At 31.7% G+C, this 18,811-nt stretch overlaps 1 protein-coding gene across 4 annotated transcripts; it reads left to right on the forward strand.

Moving 5' to 3' along the window:
• The first annotated feature begins 13,416 nt into the window (after positions 1-13,416).
• LOC136230644 (uncharacterized) lies at positions 13,417-18,782 on the forward strand. 4 transcript variants are annotated; one of them, XM_066019778.1, is made up of 3 exons: positions 13,417-13,659; positions 14,538-14,788; positions 17,272-18,782. In XM_066019778.1, the coding sequence occupies exon 3, from the start codon at positions 17,282-17,284 to the stop codon at positions 18,419-18,421; it is 1,140 nt and encodes a 379-aa protein (XP_065875850.1). In that variant the 5' UTR covers positions 13,417-13,659; positions 14,538-14,788; positions 17,272-17,281; the 3' UTR covers positions 18,422-18,782. The 4 variants fall into 4 exon arrangements, with proteins under 4 accessions (XP_065875850.1, XP_065875848.1, XP_065875847.1 ...); XM_066019777.1 differs by having other exon boundaries at positions 13,419-13,659; positions 17,259-18,782; XM_066019776.1 differs by having other exon boundaries at positions 13,418-13,808; positions 14,538-18,782.
• Positions 18,783-18,811: the final 29 nt, after the last annotated feature.

The raw sequence follows: 18,811 nt of genomic DNA on the forward strand, positions 1-18,811 counted from the left end.
CCCAATTCACTAGGTTCTCCTTTGATTTTATGTTGTTTTGTTTTAAATTGTTTGTTTTAGTTTGGATATAGTTTGTATATATGTTTGTTTTTGTGTTTGTTCTTTATGTAATTTGTATATATGTTTTCCATTTTTAAATCGAGCTATCAAGTTTAATTCTTTAATTCTTTTTGATTAATATACGAATGAATCTGAATCTATGTCAAAATGAAACAGTATAATTTTTAAATGAATCTGTAAATATTTTAATGAGTCTGTATCAATTTCAGAAATGTATCTAAACATCTGACTTTTCATATTTGAACATCTATGTATACAATAAAACTTTAATTTCCCTTCATGATTTCATCTTTTGTTATGAATTATGTCTGCTTGAAGTTATAAATATTCAGCAATGAATCAGTGCACATGAATGTTAATACTAATAAGTGATAATAATATAAGATTAATGTACATTTATTTTACATTCAATTGCCTTAACAAATTAATGTTCATTTATGTTACATTAAACTCTATTTAAGACATTTAATGGTTCATTAACTCAGATTCAATAAGGTTAAACCTTTGGTTTTTCTTGTATTTAATGTTTTAAGTTTATGTTTTTACGTTCAGGTACAGATTTACTTAATTACAGGCCATATTTACTCAGAAAAATTACACAAACAGAGTTTTTACGCGCAATTAGTCACAGCCAGACTCAGATTCTCGATCGAGAATTAATTATTCTCGGTAAGTTCAGCGAAACATGCATTTTTCAGAGAGATTTTCTCTCTGAAAATGACGTGTCGCGACCTGTAGCAAGGGTTGGCTTTCGATTTTTGATAAAAATTCAGCTTTTCCTATCCCTACACTAACTCCTAAACACATATATAACCCTATATAACCCTATCACTTATACAAACATTACACAAACTCTATTTCAAACCCATTGGTCTTCTTCCAAAATCAATTCCACAACATATAACCTTTACTTTTTACCACATTTTTACTTATCCCAACTACATCTTTCCCTAACACAACATCCATATGGTGATGAGCACAATGTTGATGATCATGTTAATTTGACACAAATTTTGAACCAACTGCATGCACACCACCGACAAATGTATTTGCGGTTCGATGCTATTATGGAGAATAATCAAGAGATGAGTTCACGATTAAACGCGGTGGATGCAAATATCCATACTTTGCGGAGCAAGTGCACGTCAACATGACGCCGGTTATTATCATTTTTCCGTCGTCAAAACGTTGTGTCCACACCGTCTCCACCGGGTTCACCTTCACAAGCATAGGTTTTATCTTATCTTTTCTCAACTCATTTATCTCTTATGTTATTTTTTTATTACGTTTGGTACAATTTCAATTTCAATTTATGTTGGATACAATCCATTTCATATTTATATATTTTCTTTTTGCTTTATTTCGTACAATTTTTCGTGTTTTATTAATTTTTGCACCAATGAGGACATGGTCCAAATTAAGTGTGGGAGGAGATATTGCATATATCGTTTTATTGTTAGTACGAATAAATGCAACGAATAATTTTTAAGCAACATTTATAAATGCAACACTTGTTTTATGCAAATGCAACATATATTGCAACACAATGTATTAAACGTTATTTTTTCATAAACTTTACATTTTCATATGTTTAAAAAATATTTAACTTATGATTATTTTTAGGTTATCATTATCGATAGAAATAATATTTCTATACGGGCAACATTTTTGAAATTTTTCACAAATCTTCGATACGATTTTAAGTAAGAAACGTCTCGAGTAAATGTATTTAAGTAAATAAATTCTTTATTTCAATCTCTATTTTATATCATGAAATTCATGATACAATAAATCTTATTTTAAATTTTCAATTAGGTTTATAGGCATTAAATTGAACTAATAATTTTTAGCTCGGTTTGATTTCGTCTTACATTAACACCAATTGAAGTTTTTAAGGAAACTTTAGCCATAATACATGTTGAATTTTAAGTCAATATAGGATGAATGTGCTATTTTTCTTTTTCCCAATTTACAATTTTATAATTCATATTAATTAATTCAATTAGACGTATTCTTAACTTTTGGCCACGATTGAGACCAACCTTATCACAATCGAGGTATGAAAGGGAACAAAATTAAGCATCATTTACTTTTGGCCACGATTGCGACCACCCTTATCACAATCGAGGTATGGAAGGAACGTTAAAGTTATATAAGGAAAAATTAAACGTGTTTAAGTCTAAAGTAACGATTGCGTCCACCCATGGCATGGTCGATACCTCTTAAGCAAACACAAAGCAAATAAAATGCATATAAAGTTACGATCGAGACCACCCTTATCTCGGGCATAACTAAGCAAATAATTAATCCAAGTTCTTACTCATTTCATATATTTCATATAATAGTTTAGGTTTGGGAAAGGAAATTTTGTGCTTTGAAATGCCTTGAGACGAAAGACTCAATAACATGCGTGCTTATATCGTCCCGAATACTTCAATTTAAAATTGAAATACAAGACGAATGATATATCGCCTTTATACTAAGTTCGTTTGATATTTTGCGTATAAATTTGCCATGCGAAGTTAATCTTTTCGGCTTAACTAATTCAATTTACTCAATTTTTAGATTGATGATTTATTAAATTTAAAGTTTGTTAAATTTGTAGTATATATTTTTTTATTTATTGATTCTTAACGGGTAAGGGTACCCGCGAGTACCCGCGAATTAAATGGGAAGGGTATGGGATGCAAAAAGTATACCCGTTAGGGTAATGGGACGGGTACGGGTAATTAAAAAATAAAAGGGTAAGGGTTTGGGAATGACATTACCCACGGGTACCCTACCCGTTGTCATCCCTACTCGGGACTAGCAAAAGATTAAGTGTGGAGATTTGCTAAGCCCAAAATATACCTAAAATATCATTAATATTTACATCAGTTTTGCTATGAATTTGTGTTGTTTATATCTATTTAGAGTACTTTTACGTCCGAATATGTTTCTTTCATGCAATGTACCTAAATATTTGGTAAAATCCAAATAGGAATGAAAACAGGTCAAAAACGAAGGAAAAACCCTAAATTAGGAGCCAAAAGACGAAGAAATCAGCACACCGATACGAGGAAGACGAGAAACGGGAGAAAAATTCCTATTCTCGGTAGAGAATTATGGGCCGCGACCGAGAATCCCAAATTCTCGGTCGCGACATGCTAAATTCTGGCTCCTCTCTCCTTTATTTCGAAGACCAAAAATCAGTTCCCCATTCTCGGCCGAGAATTTCCATTCTCGGTAAGATCAGAAATTCTGGCAAGCATTACATTCACATGTTTAAATTCCAAAAAACGCATTCGTTCGGGTGGATAGAAACATCTCTTTGCAGCAGATACGACTCTTCACAACGGACACGACCCTTAGACACGACTCTTCAATATCTATAAATAAAGAGTTGATTTCAGAGTTAGAGGAGAGTTAGATTTGTAAGATTTAGTACAGAATTAATGCAGAAATTCTGAGTCAAGCAATTCAGAGTTAGAAGTTCGATTTTGTAAAAAGCAATATGATGTACACACATTGTTTACCAAATAATTACAAACACAGTAGCATTTAGATTTAGATTAAGATTTGTTCATATTAGTTTACATTTCGGTAGTAGAAGGAACCTTCTCTATTCCAAAGATTCAGCGAGAAGATTTAATAGAGGATTCGACCCAGGAGCCTGACAAACTCTAATCGAGGTTCAAGGAAAGGATTGACAACTCGTTCGCTTGAAAGTCGACGAAAGCTTCCATGCTTCTTTTTCTCTGTAAACTTGTATCGAATTCATACTTCATCTAATAAAGTTTATTCAATTCAATAGATTTTTATGTAGCACTTCTGTAATTGATCCGAAGTGAGTTCTGGTGTTTTCATTAAAACGTAGTTGAATTCAAAATCTTTACAAGGAAACTTTGTTGAACACTTAGGCAAATTGATATCTTGGATAAAAGTATCAATTTGGTTAAGGAAGCAATCTAAACCAGTTAGGAGGATTGTTGCGTTCAAAGCCTTTTAATTGAAGGAGTTTACGTTATTACATTTATATAATTGTTTACAAAGTTTAAAGTTGTTTTCTTTGCTTAATGCAAACGAATACATTTATTTCCTTTTTCTAAAGCATTAAACGTTTCTGTCTTGTAAATTCATACTCAAAACAGAATTGATTTCTAACATTCTACATACTCTAATCTAATTCTTATTCTATCAATTCAAAACCAAATCCAATTAAACGATTTTCCATATTATAAACCTTGAAAGTAAATCAAACCGAATTAAAATAAGTTTTGGTTAAAAAACGTTCACTGTGGGATCGATATCTTTTTATTACTACAAGCGAAATCGTGCACTTGCGGAAATCGCTCAACAACCAGCTCTAGGGACATCCGGCACAGGCGGCCGTTTAGGGCCCCCGATCGAAATTTCTTTCAAATTTGATAATTATTAAGATTGTTACGGTTAAAAACTATGTAGACTTGAATTTATAACAAAATGCAGTGGTAGCATGAATGGTAAAGATGTAGTGGAGCTGTTTAAGAGGGTGAGAGTTTGATAATTGGATTTGTATATTTTAGTTCTCATTTTCTTTTATTTCTGACTTTCTTTCTTATTATTATATAAAATTCATTTCTCTTCATTTTTTATATATGTTTTGTTTTTATTTTTATTATTTTTATTATTTTTATTATTATTATGATTATTAATATTATATAACTTTAATAATTAATTTTTTATAATCTTAATTTTTTCCATAAACCAAAATATTAATATATATTCAATCAAAAATGATTAATATATATTGATTTACTTGGTACAATATGTTTTATAACACAATAATTTTCACTAATTTACTTATACTATTAAGTTAATTACATAACAACATGTATCAAATTTTTTATGGTGAGTATTTTTACAAAATCGAAATGAAATTATAATCTAGTTGGATAATAATTTATAAGAAAGCCTAAATATTTATAGACTACTGCAAAACGCTATAAACCACTGCAAACCATTTCTTATCCTTAAAAATAATATATATATTTTTATGGTCTTATATGGGTCGGGCTCGGTATATGAGTTTTATGACGTGATTTAATAAAAAATGATTTTTTTGTAATATAACATATTGAGTTAATTACATAACAACTTGTACGGATCACATTTTTTTAGTATTTTTTACAAATTCAAAATGAAAATTATAATCTAGGAGGACAATAATTCAGCCAAAATGTTTATGGACTGGCTCTGAGCATAGGCGAGGAGTGCGACCGCTTAGGGTCTGAGCCAAAAGGGGCCCAAATTGTTTTTTAGTATATATAGTAATTTTTTTAAATGTACTTATACTACTCATTCATACCTAGAAAATCATCAAATAATATGATATTTTAGCTCTAAAATAGGCCCAAATTTCTATTTTAAACTTTTAAGTATAATTTTTTTTATTATTAAGAGGTTCTTTATCTCGTTTTTCGCCCAAGGTCCATAAAAATATCAGAATCAGTCCTATCTAGGGCCTCTAAAATACTGGAACCAGCTCTGCTTATATCATTTATTTATCAAATACTTATAAGTTTTTTCCCACAACATTTTCCTCCACAACAAGTTCTGTTGACCACAACAATGTTAAACTGGCTAAAAAACTCAAACCAAATGTCTTCTAATAATAATTTTTGCTTCCAAAATAATAAAATGGTTGAAATGAGCTACCGTATTATAATTATATTATGTAATTTACATTTCATATAATTATACATGATATATATATATATATATATATAATAATAATCGTATTAAACAAATGAAATAAGATGAATTATATTTATAAATAGTATTATGGTGTCAATAATGGTAAAAGAAAAGGTTAATTACATCTTTTCGGGGGTTAATTACATTCATGATTCTCTAAGCATTAGAAATATAATATTAAGCTATAAAATTTAATTTCCTAACATCAAAATCATTAAACTTTGTATTTTATTTCGTCTATAGTTCTTTTATCTGGATTCTGACAATAATAGTCATCGCAAATGACAGGTGAACGACATGTAAGCCATATTTTTGTACGTGAATTAAAAAATAAAATAAAAACCTAATTTGATCTTGCTAAAATTCCGTTGATGTGAGAAATCAAAGGGAACAAATGAGTAAAATTGTGTGGGTTGAGTTTGGTAACATCTATTTTTTTATTATTTTTTAATTCATGTATAAAATTTTATATTTCGTGTCATCCACGTGTCATTTTGAATGATTGTTATTATCAGACTATGCATAAATGTACTATAAGAAAAATCTAATGTAAAATGAAAAAATAAAGTAATACTAATGTTACATTAGTTATATTTAGAGGATGATGAGTGTAAGGCTCTATTTTTATTGCTGAAAAAAACCGAACTGAACTGAATGCTAGTGAACTGAACTGAACTGAATACTATTGAATTTAACTGAATGCTACTGAACTTAACTGAACTTAAACTTTAAAATAATTTTAATGATAATATTAGATATTAACAAGCTTATAATAATAGTAACGATTCTAATAATAATAACAACAATAATAAATAAATGTAAATATATTATTAAAGATAAAACTAATATATCAAATAAAAGCTTGAATCGATAAAAGCCTATGAAATTAAATAAAAACCAGTCGAAAACCCGTGCGATGCATGTGATATAAAACTTTTATATAATTTAGATAAATAAATAAATTTACATATTTACTTTCAAGTAATTTTATATCATGCTAGGAATTTTTTTATATGATGTATATTTGAAATTAATATATATTTTTTATTGATAAGTCATATTAAATTAAATTCATTTTGAAAACAATTGATTAATTTTTTTTATAGAATTTTAATTAAAGGTGAATGATTTATTTATTTTTAAAAAAATCAATGATTTGTACTTTTTAGCAATTTTAATACATTTTCATATTTTTTATAACTGAAATTCTATGAAAATAACAATAAAATAGGAGATTAATTAAGAAATATATTAGAATATAATGAACAACCAAAAATTGAATTAAACTAAAATTAAAATTAAATATTATATCTACGATACAAAAGAATTACAATCTATGTTAAACAAAAATTGAATTAAACTACAATTAAAATTAAATATATATCTACGATACAAAAGAATTAAAATCTATGTAAAAATGAAAGCAACGTCAATATATTATGCTATAAACTATTACAATCAATACTAAAAGATAATTAGGAGAGAACTATCTTCCTCTCATTTTTTTCGAAAATAAGAGAGAATGTCAAAATAGAAGCCTATAAAGAGGAGAGTGAAAATATTTTTTGCCCATTAATTAAATTTTTTATTTTTTCTTAATGAAGTATTAAGTCCATAAATTAATTTTAGTTAAATAGAATTAAATCATAATTGTAACACTCAGTACAAAAAACATTTTATAATTAATATGTGAAATTAATTCTATTAATTAAAATCATTATGCTCAACATTTGAGAATTTGAAGAGATTCAAATAATAATATTTTTTAAGTAATATCTTCCAACAACTTGTCTTATGATCATGTTTCATTTTCATCTGTTAAAAACTCTTTAAATACTAATAATTTTGTACAAACCATAATATACTAGTTAAAAATTATATAAGCTAATGTTGCAAAAACAATTATCTCAATATCACATAATTAATATACATTTTTAGAATTTTGAGCATCAAAATTTATTTATATTTACCTTTATTTTGAATTCGTATTTAGCATAATCCAAATTCTTCAAGAATAAATATCTTATCAAGTGTATTAGACGCTTACAATCTCTTTGTCTAGAGAACTGAGAAAAAATAACTTCTTGATAATAATAATAATAATATAACATAATTTATAATTGAAATAAATTTCATTGTAAGTATAATATTTCAATACCTCTTTAATATTTTCTTGAATATGTCTCAAACTTCACTAAACAACTATTGTGTGAAACTTTATATCTATTCGTACCAAAATGCATAAAAATAAAAAATACAATTCATTACAGTTCGATAAACTTAAACTAAAAAAATGAGCGGATTTCAATAAGTTCCTAATTAGAAAAATTAATCTAATTTCAATTAAAGCTAACAATTTAGTTTATATAAAGCCGAAAATCTAAATTTTAGTTAGAATTAACAATCGAAACGATAAGACCTAGCAACATATACTAAAAAAGAACGCAAATACACAAAATCTTTATTTTAGTCATTTTGAAAAAAAAAAGACAACTAAAAAAGAAAACATGGATAAGGTAGTGAGAGGTATAAAACATGAATAACGACAGAATTAGATCTGAAAGATGAAACTATAACAACTATTGTTTAATAAAAATAAAACAACAACATAATTGAGAACAAAAATAACTACAATATATGGAAAAAATCGAATAATTACCTTGAGAAATATAAGAATTTATTGTAATTTTTGACATATTTGTGTTTTTCGATTTTAGTTGTACATGCATCTTCTATTTCTACCAGATTTCTTCAATTGGAGATATCAGTTTGAAAAAAAAGATAAATAAAAAAGAAAATATGGATAAGGTAGCGAGATGTATAGAACCTGAGTAATGACGGAAATGAATCTGAAAGATGAAACTATAACAACTATTGTTTAATAAAAATAAAAAACAATACAATCGAGAATAAAATAACTACAACATATGGGAAAAAATCGAATAATTACCTTCAGAAATATAATAATATCTATCATGGCCAACATGAGTGTATATAGGGGCCCTGGGGGGCCCGGGCCCCTCCGACCACCGGAACCACCATGGGCACGAGTAGGGGTGTGTACCGGTTTGGTTTAAATCGCATATCGAACCGAACCGAGTGAATTCGTTTTTTCAGTTCGGTTTTTTTAACAATTCGGTTCGGCATCGGTTTTAATTTTAAGTGTATTTCGGTATTCGGTTCGGTTCGGTTTGGTTCGATAGAAAATGTAAAAAAACCGAACCGGACCGAATTACACATATTTTATATTTTTATATATATCTATACACATATATTTGATTATACAATTTTTTTTTTATTGTTGATATAATAACTCAATATAGATATATTTTGGAAATATTTCAATTTTTGTTGTTGTTGAGGTAAATTTAATGAGAAACTATAGTGATTTTTATTTGTTATTTTTAACTTAATTCAGTTTGTTCGGTTTAAACCGAACCGCATATTTCGGTTCGGTTTTAATTCAGTTTTACCTATTATTCGGTTCGGTGTTGGTTTGAATTATTTTGATCATTTCGGTATTCGGTTTTTTTGGTTCGGTTCGGTTCGGTTTTGTATCGATGCACACCCCTAGGCACGAGTAGTTTCCCCCCCCCCCCCCCCCAAATATTAGTGTATATCAATTCTATGTAGTAATATTTCATTCTTTAAAGGTAGATGAGATGGTTAAAAAATTTGTATTTTTTTAAAAGGTCATAGGTTCAATTCCCCCTAACCTCAATTTATTTTAGAAAGTGTTTATTTATTTAAATTTTATTTTTCAATAATTATAAAACTATGTTACCATTATTAATTAATTAATTTATTTTGATAAAACTCTTGAACTCATTTTTATTATGTCTTTTCCATTAAAAAAATTAATTTCTTATTTTTGAAACTCAGACAACTTAATTTCTCAATTGAATTTTAAAATTTTAAAAATAAAAAAATATAAAAATGTTATAATTTTTTTAGAAACTAGTATTGAACTAATAAAAAAAATTAAATATATCCCATTACGTGTTAGGCTTGTCCAAAATTCAAAATTTCAATATTTTGGACCTATTAGGTACTACATAAATCAAAATTTCTAATTTTTTAAGCCTGTTAGGCATTTCTAAATCTAAATTTCTGATTTTTTTTTTTTGCTTCTTAGGTCTCTATAAATCCAAATTCCTAATATATTTTTTTGGCATGTTAGGCCTCCATGAATCCAAATTTCTAATTTTTTTGGCCTCATAGGTCTTCTTAAAATTGGTTTTTGACCATTCAAATTATAACACATATATATACAAAAAAAGTAGGAGGACTATCCCACTCACTACGTACAGACTTAGCTAGAGTATGAGCTGCCTGATTCGCTGAACGTTTAACAAAAGAAATAGCTATAAAATCTAAATCTTGCACAATAGAAAGACAATCTTGAATGATATCAGATAAATAAGAAAACTGCACCGATGGTTGTGTGATTGCCATCACTACTGATAAACAATCAGTTTGAATTGTAACTCGTCGTTGTGGAATGGATTTCAACCAGGATAACGCCTCACGTACTGCCATAGCCTCGGCTATAATTGGCTCAAAATGCCCCTCAATTGCACAATGCATTGCAAATTCACACTGGCCCTGATGATTTCTGATTAAGAATCCAACAGAACAGTATCCATCCTCTTTGAACGTACCTGCGTCGACATTACAATACCAATGATTCTCAGGTGGTCTCTGCCAGGTAGCGTTTGCTGTTGTCGGGTAACTCATAGGAATTACTCGTGTTGCTTGTGCCTTCCGCCAGCTTTCTAATTCCTGTTGTGCTTCACATACTATCCGATTTGGAGATGTACGTTTCCGATCCCAGACATATAGGTTCCGTGCCTTCCATAATGACCAGATTATCATTACCACTGTTGCAGCTGTCATTTTATTCAATTTATTCAATTCCGTTGCCAGCCACACTTGAATTGATCCCACTCTTCGCATCCGATTATCACCAAAAAATACCTCCCATGCATCGGAGGTGATCGGACATTGAAGAAATATATGCTCCTCATCTTCACCAACTGATTGACAACACTTGCATATATTATCAATTAAAGCATGTCTGCGAATCAGATTGGATGCCGTAGGAAGTGTATTAGCGAAAAAACGCCAAATGCAATTTCTGACTCGATGAGGTACCTTCAATGCCCAACATACATTCCAATCCATTGGTTGAGGGGTAGTAGTAAGCAAGGGATTATCAATTCGGTATCCACTACTAACAGTGTACATCCCATTCTGATTAAACATCCAATACCATCCATCTGTTCGACCCATATCTCTTTGTGGAATAGCCATAATCAGTTGCCTGTCACGATTATTAAAATGCTGATTGAGTATATGTTGGTTCCAAAGTCCAGAATCAAGTAGCAGACTGCGTACCATTTCTGGCGGATGAGTAAGAGGAATCAGGCTTGTTGGAGTCGGATGTACCGAATCCGGTAGCCAAGGATCCATCCATATATTTATCGATCTTCCATCACCAACTTTGCATCGGATTCCTTTACACAGTAATTCACGGCCAGCAATAATACTTCGCCAAATAAAAGACGGATTGTGACCATAATCTGCTGATAAAAATGAAGTATTGGGATGGTATCTGGCTCGTAATAACCTTGCAACCAGTGAGTTTGGGTTTTGTAATATCCTCCAGCCTTGTTTTGCTAACAGCGCTAAATTAAAGGTATGAAGATTTCTGAACCCCATTCCACCATTGCATTTTGGACGACATAATATCTCCCAACGCTGCCAATGAATACCAGAGTGCGTTGTTCCTGAAGATTCCCACCAGAATTTATTGAGCATTCGGTTAATATCTGAACAGATTTGTATCGGCATCAAGAACACGCTCATAATGTATGATGGAATAGATTGCAAAACCGATTTAATTAAAATCTCCTTGCCTGCCCTTGAGAGAAATTTTTTTTTCCATCCATTGATTCTATTCCATATTCGCTCTTTCAGATACTTAAATACTCTAAGTTTACCTCTTCCAATTGATATTGGTGCACCTAGATAACATCCCATATCCATTACCTCCTGCACCCCAAGTACTGAAGTTACACTTTCTCTCACTGTATTATTTGAATTCTGACTGAAGAATAGTGTGGATTTATCAAAATTTATCTTCTGACCTGATGCTAATTCATAAGCTTGAAGAACTCCCTGAATGACAGAAGCTTCCTGCAAGTTTGCACGGAAAAACAAATAACTATCATCCGCGAAGAATAAATGGGATATTGAAGGTGCAGTATTAGCAATTCGACAACCATGTAATTCTCCTTGGTTTTCTTTTTCCTGAATAAGTGCTGATAATCCTTCACTACAAACCAAAAATAGGAAAAGGGACAGTGGATCCCCATGGCGTATACCTCTTGATGGTATAATTGGCCCAATTTCATTACCACCATGAGTGATGGTATATCTGACAGATCTGACACACATCATTAGCCAATTAATCCATATTGTATTAAAACTCATTTTTTCCATTATATTCTGTAAGAATTGCCATTCAACCCTGTCATAAGCCTTGCTCGTATCTAATTTAAGAGCAGAAGTACCATGCTTCCCTTGTCTCATGCCTTTCAACTTATGTATAACCTCATAAGCCACAATGATATTATCCGTAATCAGTCTATTAGATAGGAAAGCACTTTGATATTCAGAAATTAGCTTAGGTAGCACTTGTTTAAAGCGATTTGCTATAACTTTGGAAAGAATACGAATAATAACATTACATAAAGCAATAGGGCGCAAATCGGTTACCTTGTCAACCGTCGCTTTCTTTGGTATCAACACAATGTTATTATTAATTAATTAAATCTTTTTTTATTTTGATTTTTTTACTACGTTGACAACTCATAAAAAATACCTCTAAAACACTTATCCTCATTTCTCTCTGTTTCCGCTATTATATATAGTATAGATAGATGAGTCTAATTTAAACTAAAAATACAAATTACATACAAACACAAATTTACATACAATTTAAAGTTTATGAAATTAAATACAAATACAAATTTTCATATGAATATAAATTTCCATTCAAATACAAATTTACACACAAATACAAATTTTCATATGAATACAAATTTACACACAAATACAAATTTATATATAAATATAAATTTTTATTCAAATACAAATTTAGAATTACGAAATGGTATAGCGTAACAGATTTGACAATCACGTCTAGCGGAGAATGAAATGTAAGTGGAGAATGAAAATGATGAATTGATATATAATGATAAAGCATAAATTATATATAAAAAATTATAATAAAAAGTGATAAATAATGATAAATAATAATAATAAATTATATATAAATAATTATATATAAATTATAATAATAAATTATAATAAATAATGATAATTGAACTCAACTGAAGTAATTAAAACTGGAAATCATTGATACTAAGATCAAAATTAAATAATAAAGGACCTGCCTAATTCAACCCTTTTTAAATGGAGACGTACGGTGCCGATTGAGGCGAAACAGAAACAGTGAGATTAGAGATGCCAATATGCCATGTCATGGGATTAGTGGACCCAACTACAATTATATAAAGCGTTTAATCAGTGCATGGAGGCCACGTGTCAGACATCCACAATGGTGCCACCATCTCATCTCATTTTCCATCGGAAGGATGGCGGTTCTAGCCACCGTCGGTCTGACCCTACTCCATCTCTCCCCGCCTGGCTTTTCCCTTTATAAATATTGAAGGCCCTCGTTTTCCATACAAACTTAATTTCTCTTCATTTCATCTCGATTTCAATTTATCTCCCCCTTCCTTTCTCTCTTTCCTCTATATCTCAGCCAGATTTTCACGCAACCTCCCTACAGATCACACATCCCCATGAATTCGATTTGTAATTCCTCTCCCTGGTTTCTTAATTGTGATAATTTCAACGATCTCCTTTTTCTTACTATTGATTTTGCTGATTGATCTTTGTTGATTTGGGTACTTCTGATTTTCGCTTTAATTGTCTCAATTTATATGGGGCTCTCTGGGTAGTAGGTAATTTGGATTCATCTCACTTTGTATGTGGTTTCAATTGTATCGTAGATTGACAATTTTGTACGAAATCACTTAATTTCTGAATTAAGAATTTCCCCTTTGAACAAGATGTTGTGGTATCAAATTATTGTGTTGTGCTTCACTTTGTTCATTTAGGTGGCAAAATCATAGGAACAATAATCATGATTTTCTATCTGTTATATCATAATCTTGGTATCTGCTGCAACTGGTTTGGTGCTTTGGATTTGTAATTTGTTTTTGAAAGGAATAGTGACCAAGGATCGTGCTTTGCACTTATCTAAAATAACAATGATGAGTCTGACGCCATTTTTTGATGCCTTAAACTGCTAACTATGGCACATATATTGAAGCAGTTGCTTGTTGATGGATGTATGTTTGTTAAAGATAACGTATATTCTTTTGTTCTAAGGCATTGTAATCCATTGCTATGTCAAGTATCAAAAATCATTTTGAGAAACATTCACTTTTTACGTTAAGTGATTTTGACCATCCCTTATCCAGCTGATGTCCTTTGGGTTTGTTGATTTGATAAGCTCGATAAAGTTGTATCCTTAATTGTGTGTTTGTAATTTGCTCGTTAATTTTATTACTTCATTGCCACCACAGCCATTTTCCTCCCTGAAAGAATGTTTTTTCTTATGATGGTTGCCGAAATCTTTATCAAGGTATTGTTTATAATATGACTCCTGTTCTGTGGTTCAACTGCAGGGTTTATGACTCATCAGTAATTTAGTGGCTGAAGAAGTAATGTTTGAATTATTAATGAAGGTAGTATTGCTGCAAGATTGTTCGACAAAGCTTAAACAGCATTGTTAATCACGTTATTTGGAGCATAGTAAGAGTGATTGCGTTGTGGTTTTCTTTATAAAGTCAATTAGAAGTCTTTAGTTTTCAATTGCTTATACAAGTAGAGCTTCAGAAGCTTCCAGAGGGGAATTTCTGTAGTTTTGCTCCAAGTGGTAAGTATATATCCTGTTGAAAGATAGATTCTTTTTTTGGTACTTTTGAGCCTTCTCATTGTCTGTTCATGTTTTGATTCTTTTGTCATGATGAAACCTATTGTAATTTGTTCTCCTTTATATGTTTGATTTTTTCTAATCTTAAATGTGTTCTCTAGTCTAGGTTTAAGATGCTTACCGTACTAGCTACTGTGTTCAGTTGTTTGGATTTGCATTAGGAAAGGGTGAGTTTAAAATGTGAAGAAGATAGGAGCTGGGGAAGATCAGATTGTTTGTATAGATATAACAATGTTCTTTCTGTCACAGTGGCTATTTCCCAAAAAGATTGAACTACTGAACCTTGGTGATATTTGACCCTTATTTTGATTTCTCACTTAACCAGTGAAAAGCCAAACAGAAAGATAATATAGAAACGTCAAAGCAGACTGCTGTTATAGTATAAGCCAATTTTGTTATTATTATTATCATTCAATTTTAAGGTAGTGGTTTGGAACTACTGACTTCTGGGTTTATATACCACTAGCACATATTTTTCATAAAGAAAATTATAGGCTTCATTTTACTGTAAATTCATTTCTATTGAATTTTGGGTCATTAGCAATGCGGTTGGGAGCTGAATCTTTCTCCCACGCGGCTGGTTTTTTCTTGATTTTCACCAAAATTATGGGTATTGATGTATTCTAATTTGAAAACTTCAACTGGAATTTTAAGAGGCTATCTTAGTTTTATAATCTAAGAATATATGGCCATATATGCTGGTTGCTATGAGGTAACTTCCTCTCTTAATTATTTTTCTCCCTCTTCTTATTTAATATATATAGTTTTTTGAAGGGTTAAAAGCTGTGGTCTAGTAGCAAATTAGTCTGCAATATATTTTTAGTACCTAAGTAATGTGTTTTTCTTTTTTTAAACACGTTTTTCCTTAAAAATTATGCACCATAAAAGGTATGGATTTTAGATTAGCATGTGTACAATTCATGGAATACTTTACCTGATAGAAAAAAAATTGCTTGTCTGTGCAAAAGTGCTTCCATGAATTTCTGGCAACTTCTTTTTTTTTTGCTCTTCAATGTTTTGGGTAGTAAGAAAGCAGGCATATGGGTGGTATTGAGAGGTTGAAAGGAAGGGTAAGTAAAATATCATTTCTAACAGTTGTCTGGGGCTAGATTATGAACAAGGTCAGAAATATTACATTTCAATTGCACTTGGCCGGGGAACTGAGAATGGGAATGTAGTGGTGCTCATGTTAACACGACCACGACAAGAAGGAAATTGGAGTTTGAGCAGGATTTTGGTAAATGTGGTAAGGAGTTTATGATTTCTGTGGTGATGGAACTGGTTAAAAGAAGTTGTGATCCTTGCTTTTGTGACTGAACTTCTTGTAATAGATTGTACTACCAGATGTCATCGTGTGCGTCCTTAACGTTTATTGTCTAGAATTTTGTTTTAATCTACTGGAAAACTCAAGTTTTATGTTCTATAGAGTTGTGTTTTCTTTGCAAATCTTCCAGCAAGATATTTAATTGCCACAATAATGGTGTATCTTGAAGCTGTAGATATAGATTTAGTAAATGATATGTTGATTAGCCTTCGAACTTCTGAATCTGGATTTCAGAGCTACAATTGTCTATTCATGTGTCTTGCTTGGTATTGTTAATAGAAATCACTGTTATTTGAATATCTTGTGATCTAGTGATTGGGGTTTGTAGGCTTTCCTTTGAATCCTATAAAATAAATCTATCTTGTTCCTAGGAATTCATTGAACTCCACATGAATTGGCAATAACTGCCCTCAATTGTTACTGTCAAACTGCTTCTCTTAGTATAAATAGTTTTCAGTCATTAATGTAGGGTTAAATGCACCATTGGTCACTGAACTTACATAGTTGTCTCAAAATGGCCACTCAATTTCAATTTGTCTCAATAAAATCACTCAACTTTGGGATTTGTCTCAATTAGGCCACTCCGCTGATTTCAGTGGTTAAAAGGTATCGAAATAATGACGTGTGACACGCCAATATGAGTCAACTCAGATCTCTGACCGAAACGAAACGTGACAGCCATGTGTCAATTATTTTTATGAAAAAGACTAAATTTTGTCTTTTTTCATAAAAATAACCGACACGTGATAGCCGGGTGGCGCATACGTAGATGTCATGTCTCATTTTGGTTAGAGATCTGAGTTGACTCATGCTGACATGTCACATATGTCATTTTCCGATGCTTGTTAATTGCTGAAATGGTGAGAGTGACCTAATTGAAACAAAACTTAAAATTGAATGAATTAATTGAGACAAATTGAAATTGAGTGACTATTTTGAGACAATCATATAAGTTTAATGACCAATGGTGCATTTAACCCCCTTGTATTGATCATCCAAAATCATCTTTGGTAGCAATAATGCTGTTCTCCTTTAAATTACTATTGAACCATGTTCAACAGTGTGGCATTCTAATGAGTTCCTGTGTAGTAACATATTACAGTGCACGCAAGATGGCTGGTGTGAAACGGAGACGTGATACTGATTCAGAAATCCGAATCATTCACAAAGAATTAGATGAGGTTTCATGCCCTATTTGCATGGACCATCCACATAATGCTGTTCTTCTGCGGTGCAGTTCGCATGAGAAGGGCTGCAGATCTTATGTTTGTGATACAAGTTACAGGCACTCAAATTGCCTTGATCGCTTCAAGAAGCAAAGGGATTATTCTGGGAGCAATATAAGCTTACCCTTACCTGTAAACTCATCCACTCCCAACAATGTTTCTGATACAAGCTTGACTTTGAGTGTTCACATGCCTGGTGCTAACGAAAACAATGATCAAAATTTAAACGGAAGCAACATTGTTGAAATGCCTGAAGGAACCTTAGAACACACTAGCCAAGATCCTAATAGGCGGCAAGAATCTCGAGGAGAAGCTGTTTTGGAGGCAGGTGATTCCGAGTCATTTCGTGATAGGATTGATTTTGAAGAGGCTGATGCGAACTCTTCAGAGTCAGGATTGAGTTTGAAGTGCCCTTTATGCCGAGGAGCTGTACTAGGGTGGGATGTTGTAGAGGAGGCTAGAAAATATTTGAATTCAAAGAAGAGAAGTTGCTCACGAGAATCTTGCTCATTCACTGGAAACTACCAAGAATTGCGTAGGCATGCGAGGAGGGCACACCCAACAACCCGACCTTGTGATGTTGATCCATCCAGAGAACGAGCTTGGAGGTGTCTTGAGCGCCAAAGAGAATATGGTGATATTGTCAGTGCTGTTCGTTCGGCAATTCCAGGTGCAGTTGTTGTGGGGGATTATGTCATTGAAAATGGTGATAGGTTTGCTGTTGAAAGGGAAGGTGGTGCTGGCGAAGTTAATGCCCCATGGTGGACTACTTTTTTCTTATTCCAGATGATTGGCTCGGCTGATGGTGCAGCTGAACCAAGGGGTCGGTCAAGACCTTGGACAAGGCATCGACGAGCAGCTGGAGCAATTCCTGAACGCAGATTCCTATGGGGTGAGAATTTGTTGGGTCTACAAGATGATGATGACGACAACTTGCACGTATTAAGTGACGCTGGTGAGGATGTTTCTCCAATCCCAAGAAGACGTCGTCGATTGAATCGGTCAAGGTCTGATGACCAATCATGAGGGAATAACAGCATCTTTCTGGTAATTCTGTTTCTGTGCTTTCATGAAAGCAGTGCAATATCTGCTGGAATTTCGTTGCAGGTTGCCATATGGGAACTTTTGCCAGGAATGTTCAAGTAACAGGCAGAAGTTGCTATCATGATTAAACAAGAAAAAAAATTGGCCAACTGAATTTATTATCGAGTTAGATATCTGGAATTGATTCTTCATAACCAGAAATATTGAATAGTAGTGTCCAGTTGATTGTTCCTCCCTCATCTGCTCTTTGCGTGTGATTCTTAAGTTGTATTCAAATGTAAACAATGGAAAATGGGATTTATTGTGGTTTTCTTGTTTTCAATTAGGAGATTCTAATTGTTAATTTGGTGTTTGCTAGTTTTATTAGTTTAG

The sequence above is a fragment of the Euphorbia lathyris genome, chromosome 5, assembly GCF_963576675.1.
Source record: "Euphorbia lathyris chromosome 5, ddEupLath1.1, whole genome shotgun sequence".
NCBI lineage: Eukaryota > Viridiplantae > Streptophyta > Magnoliopsida > Malpighiales > Euphorbiaceae > Euphorbia > Euphorbia lathyris.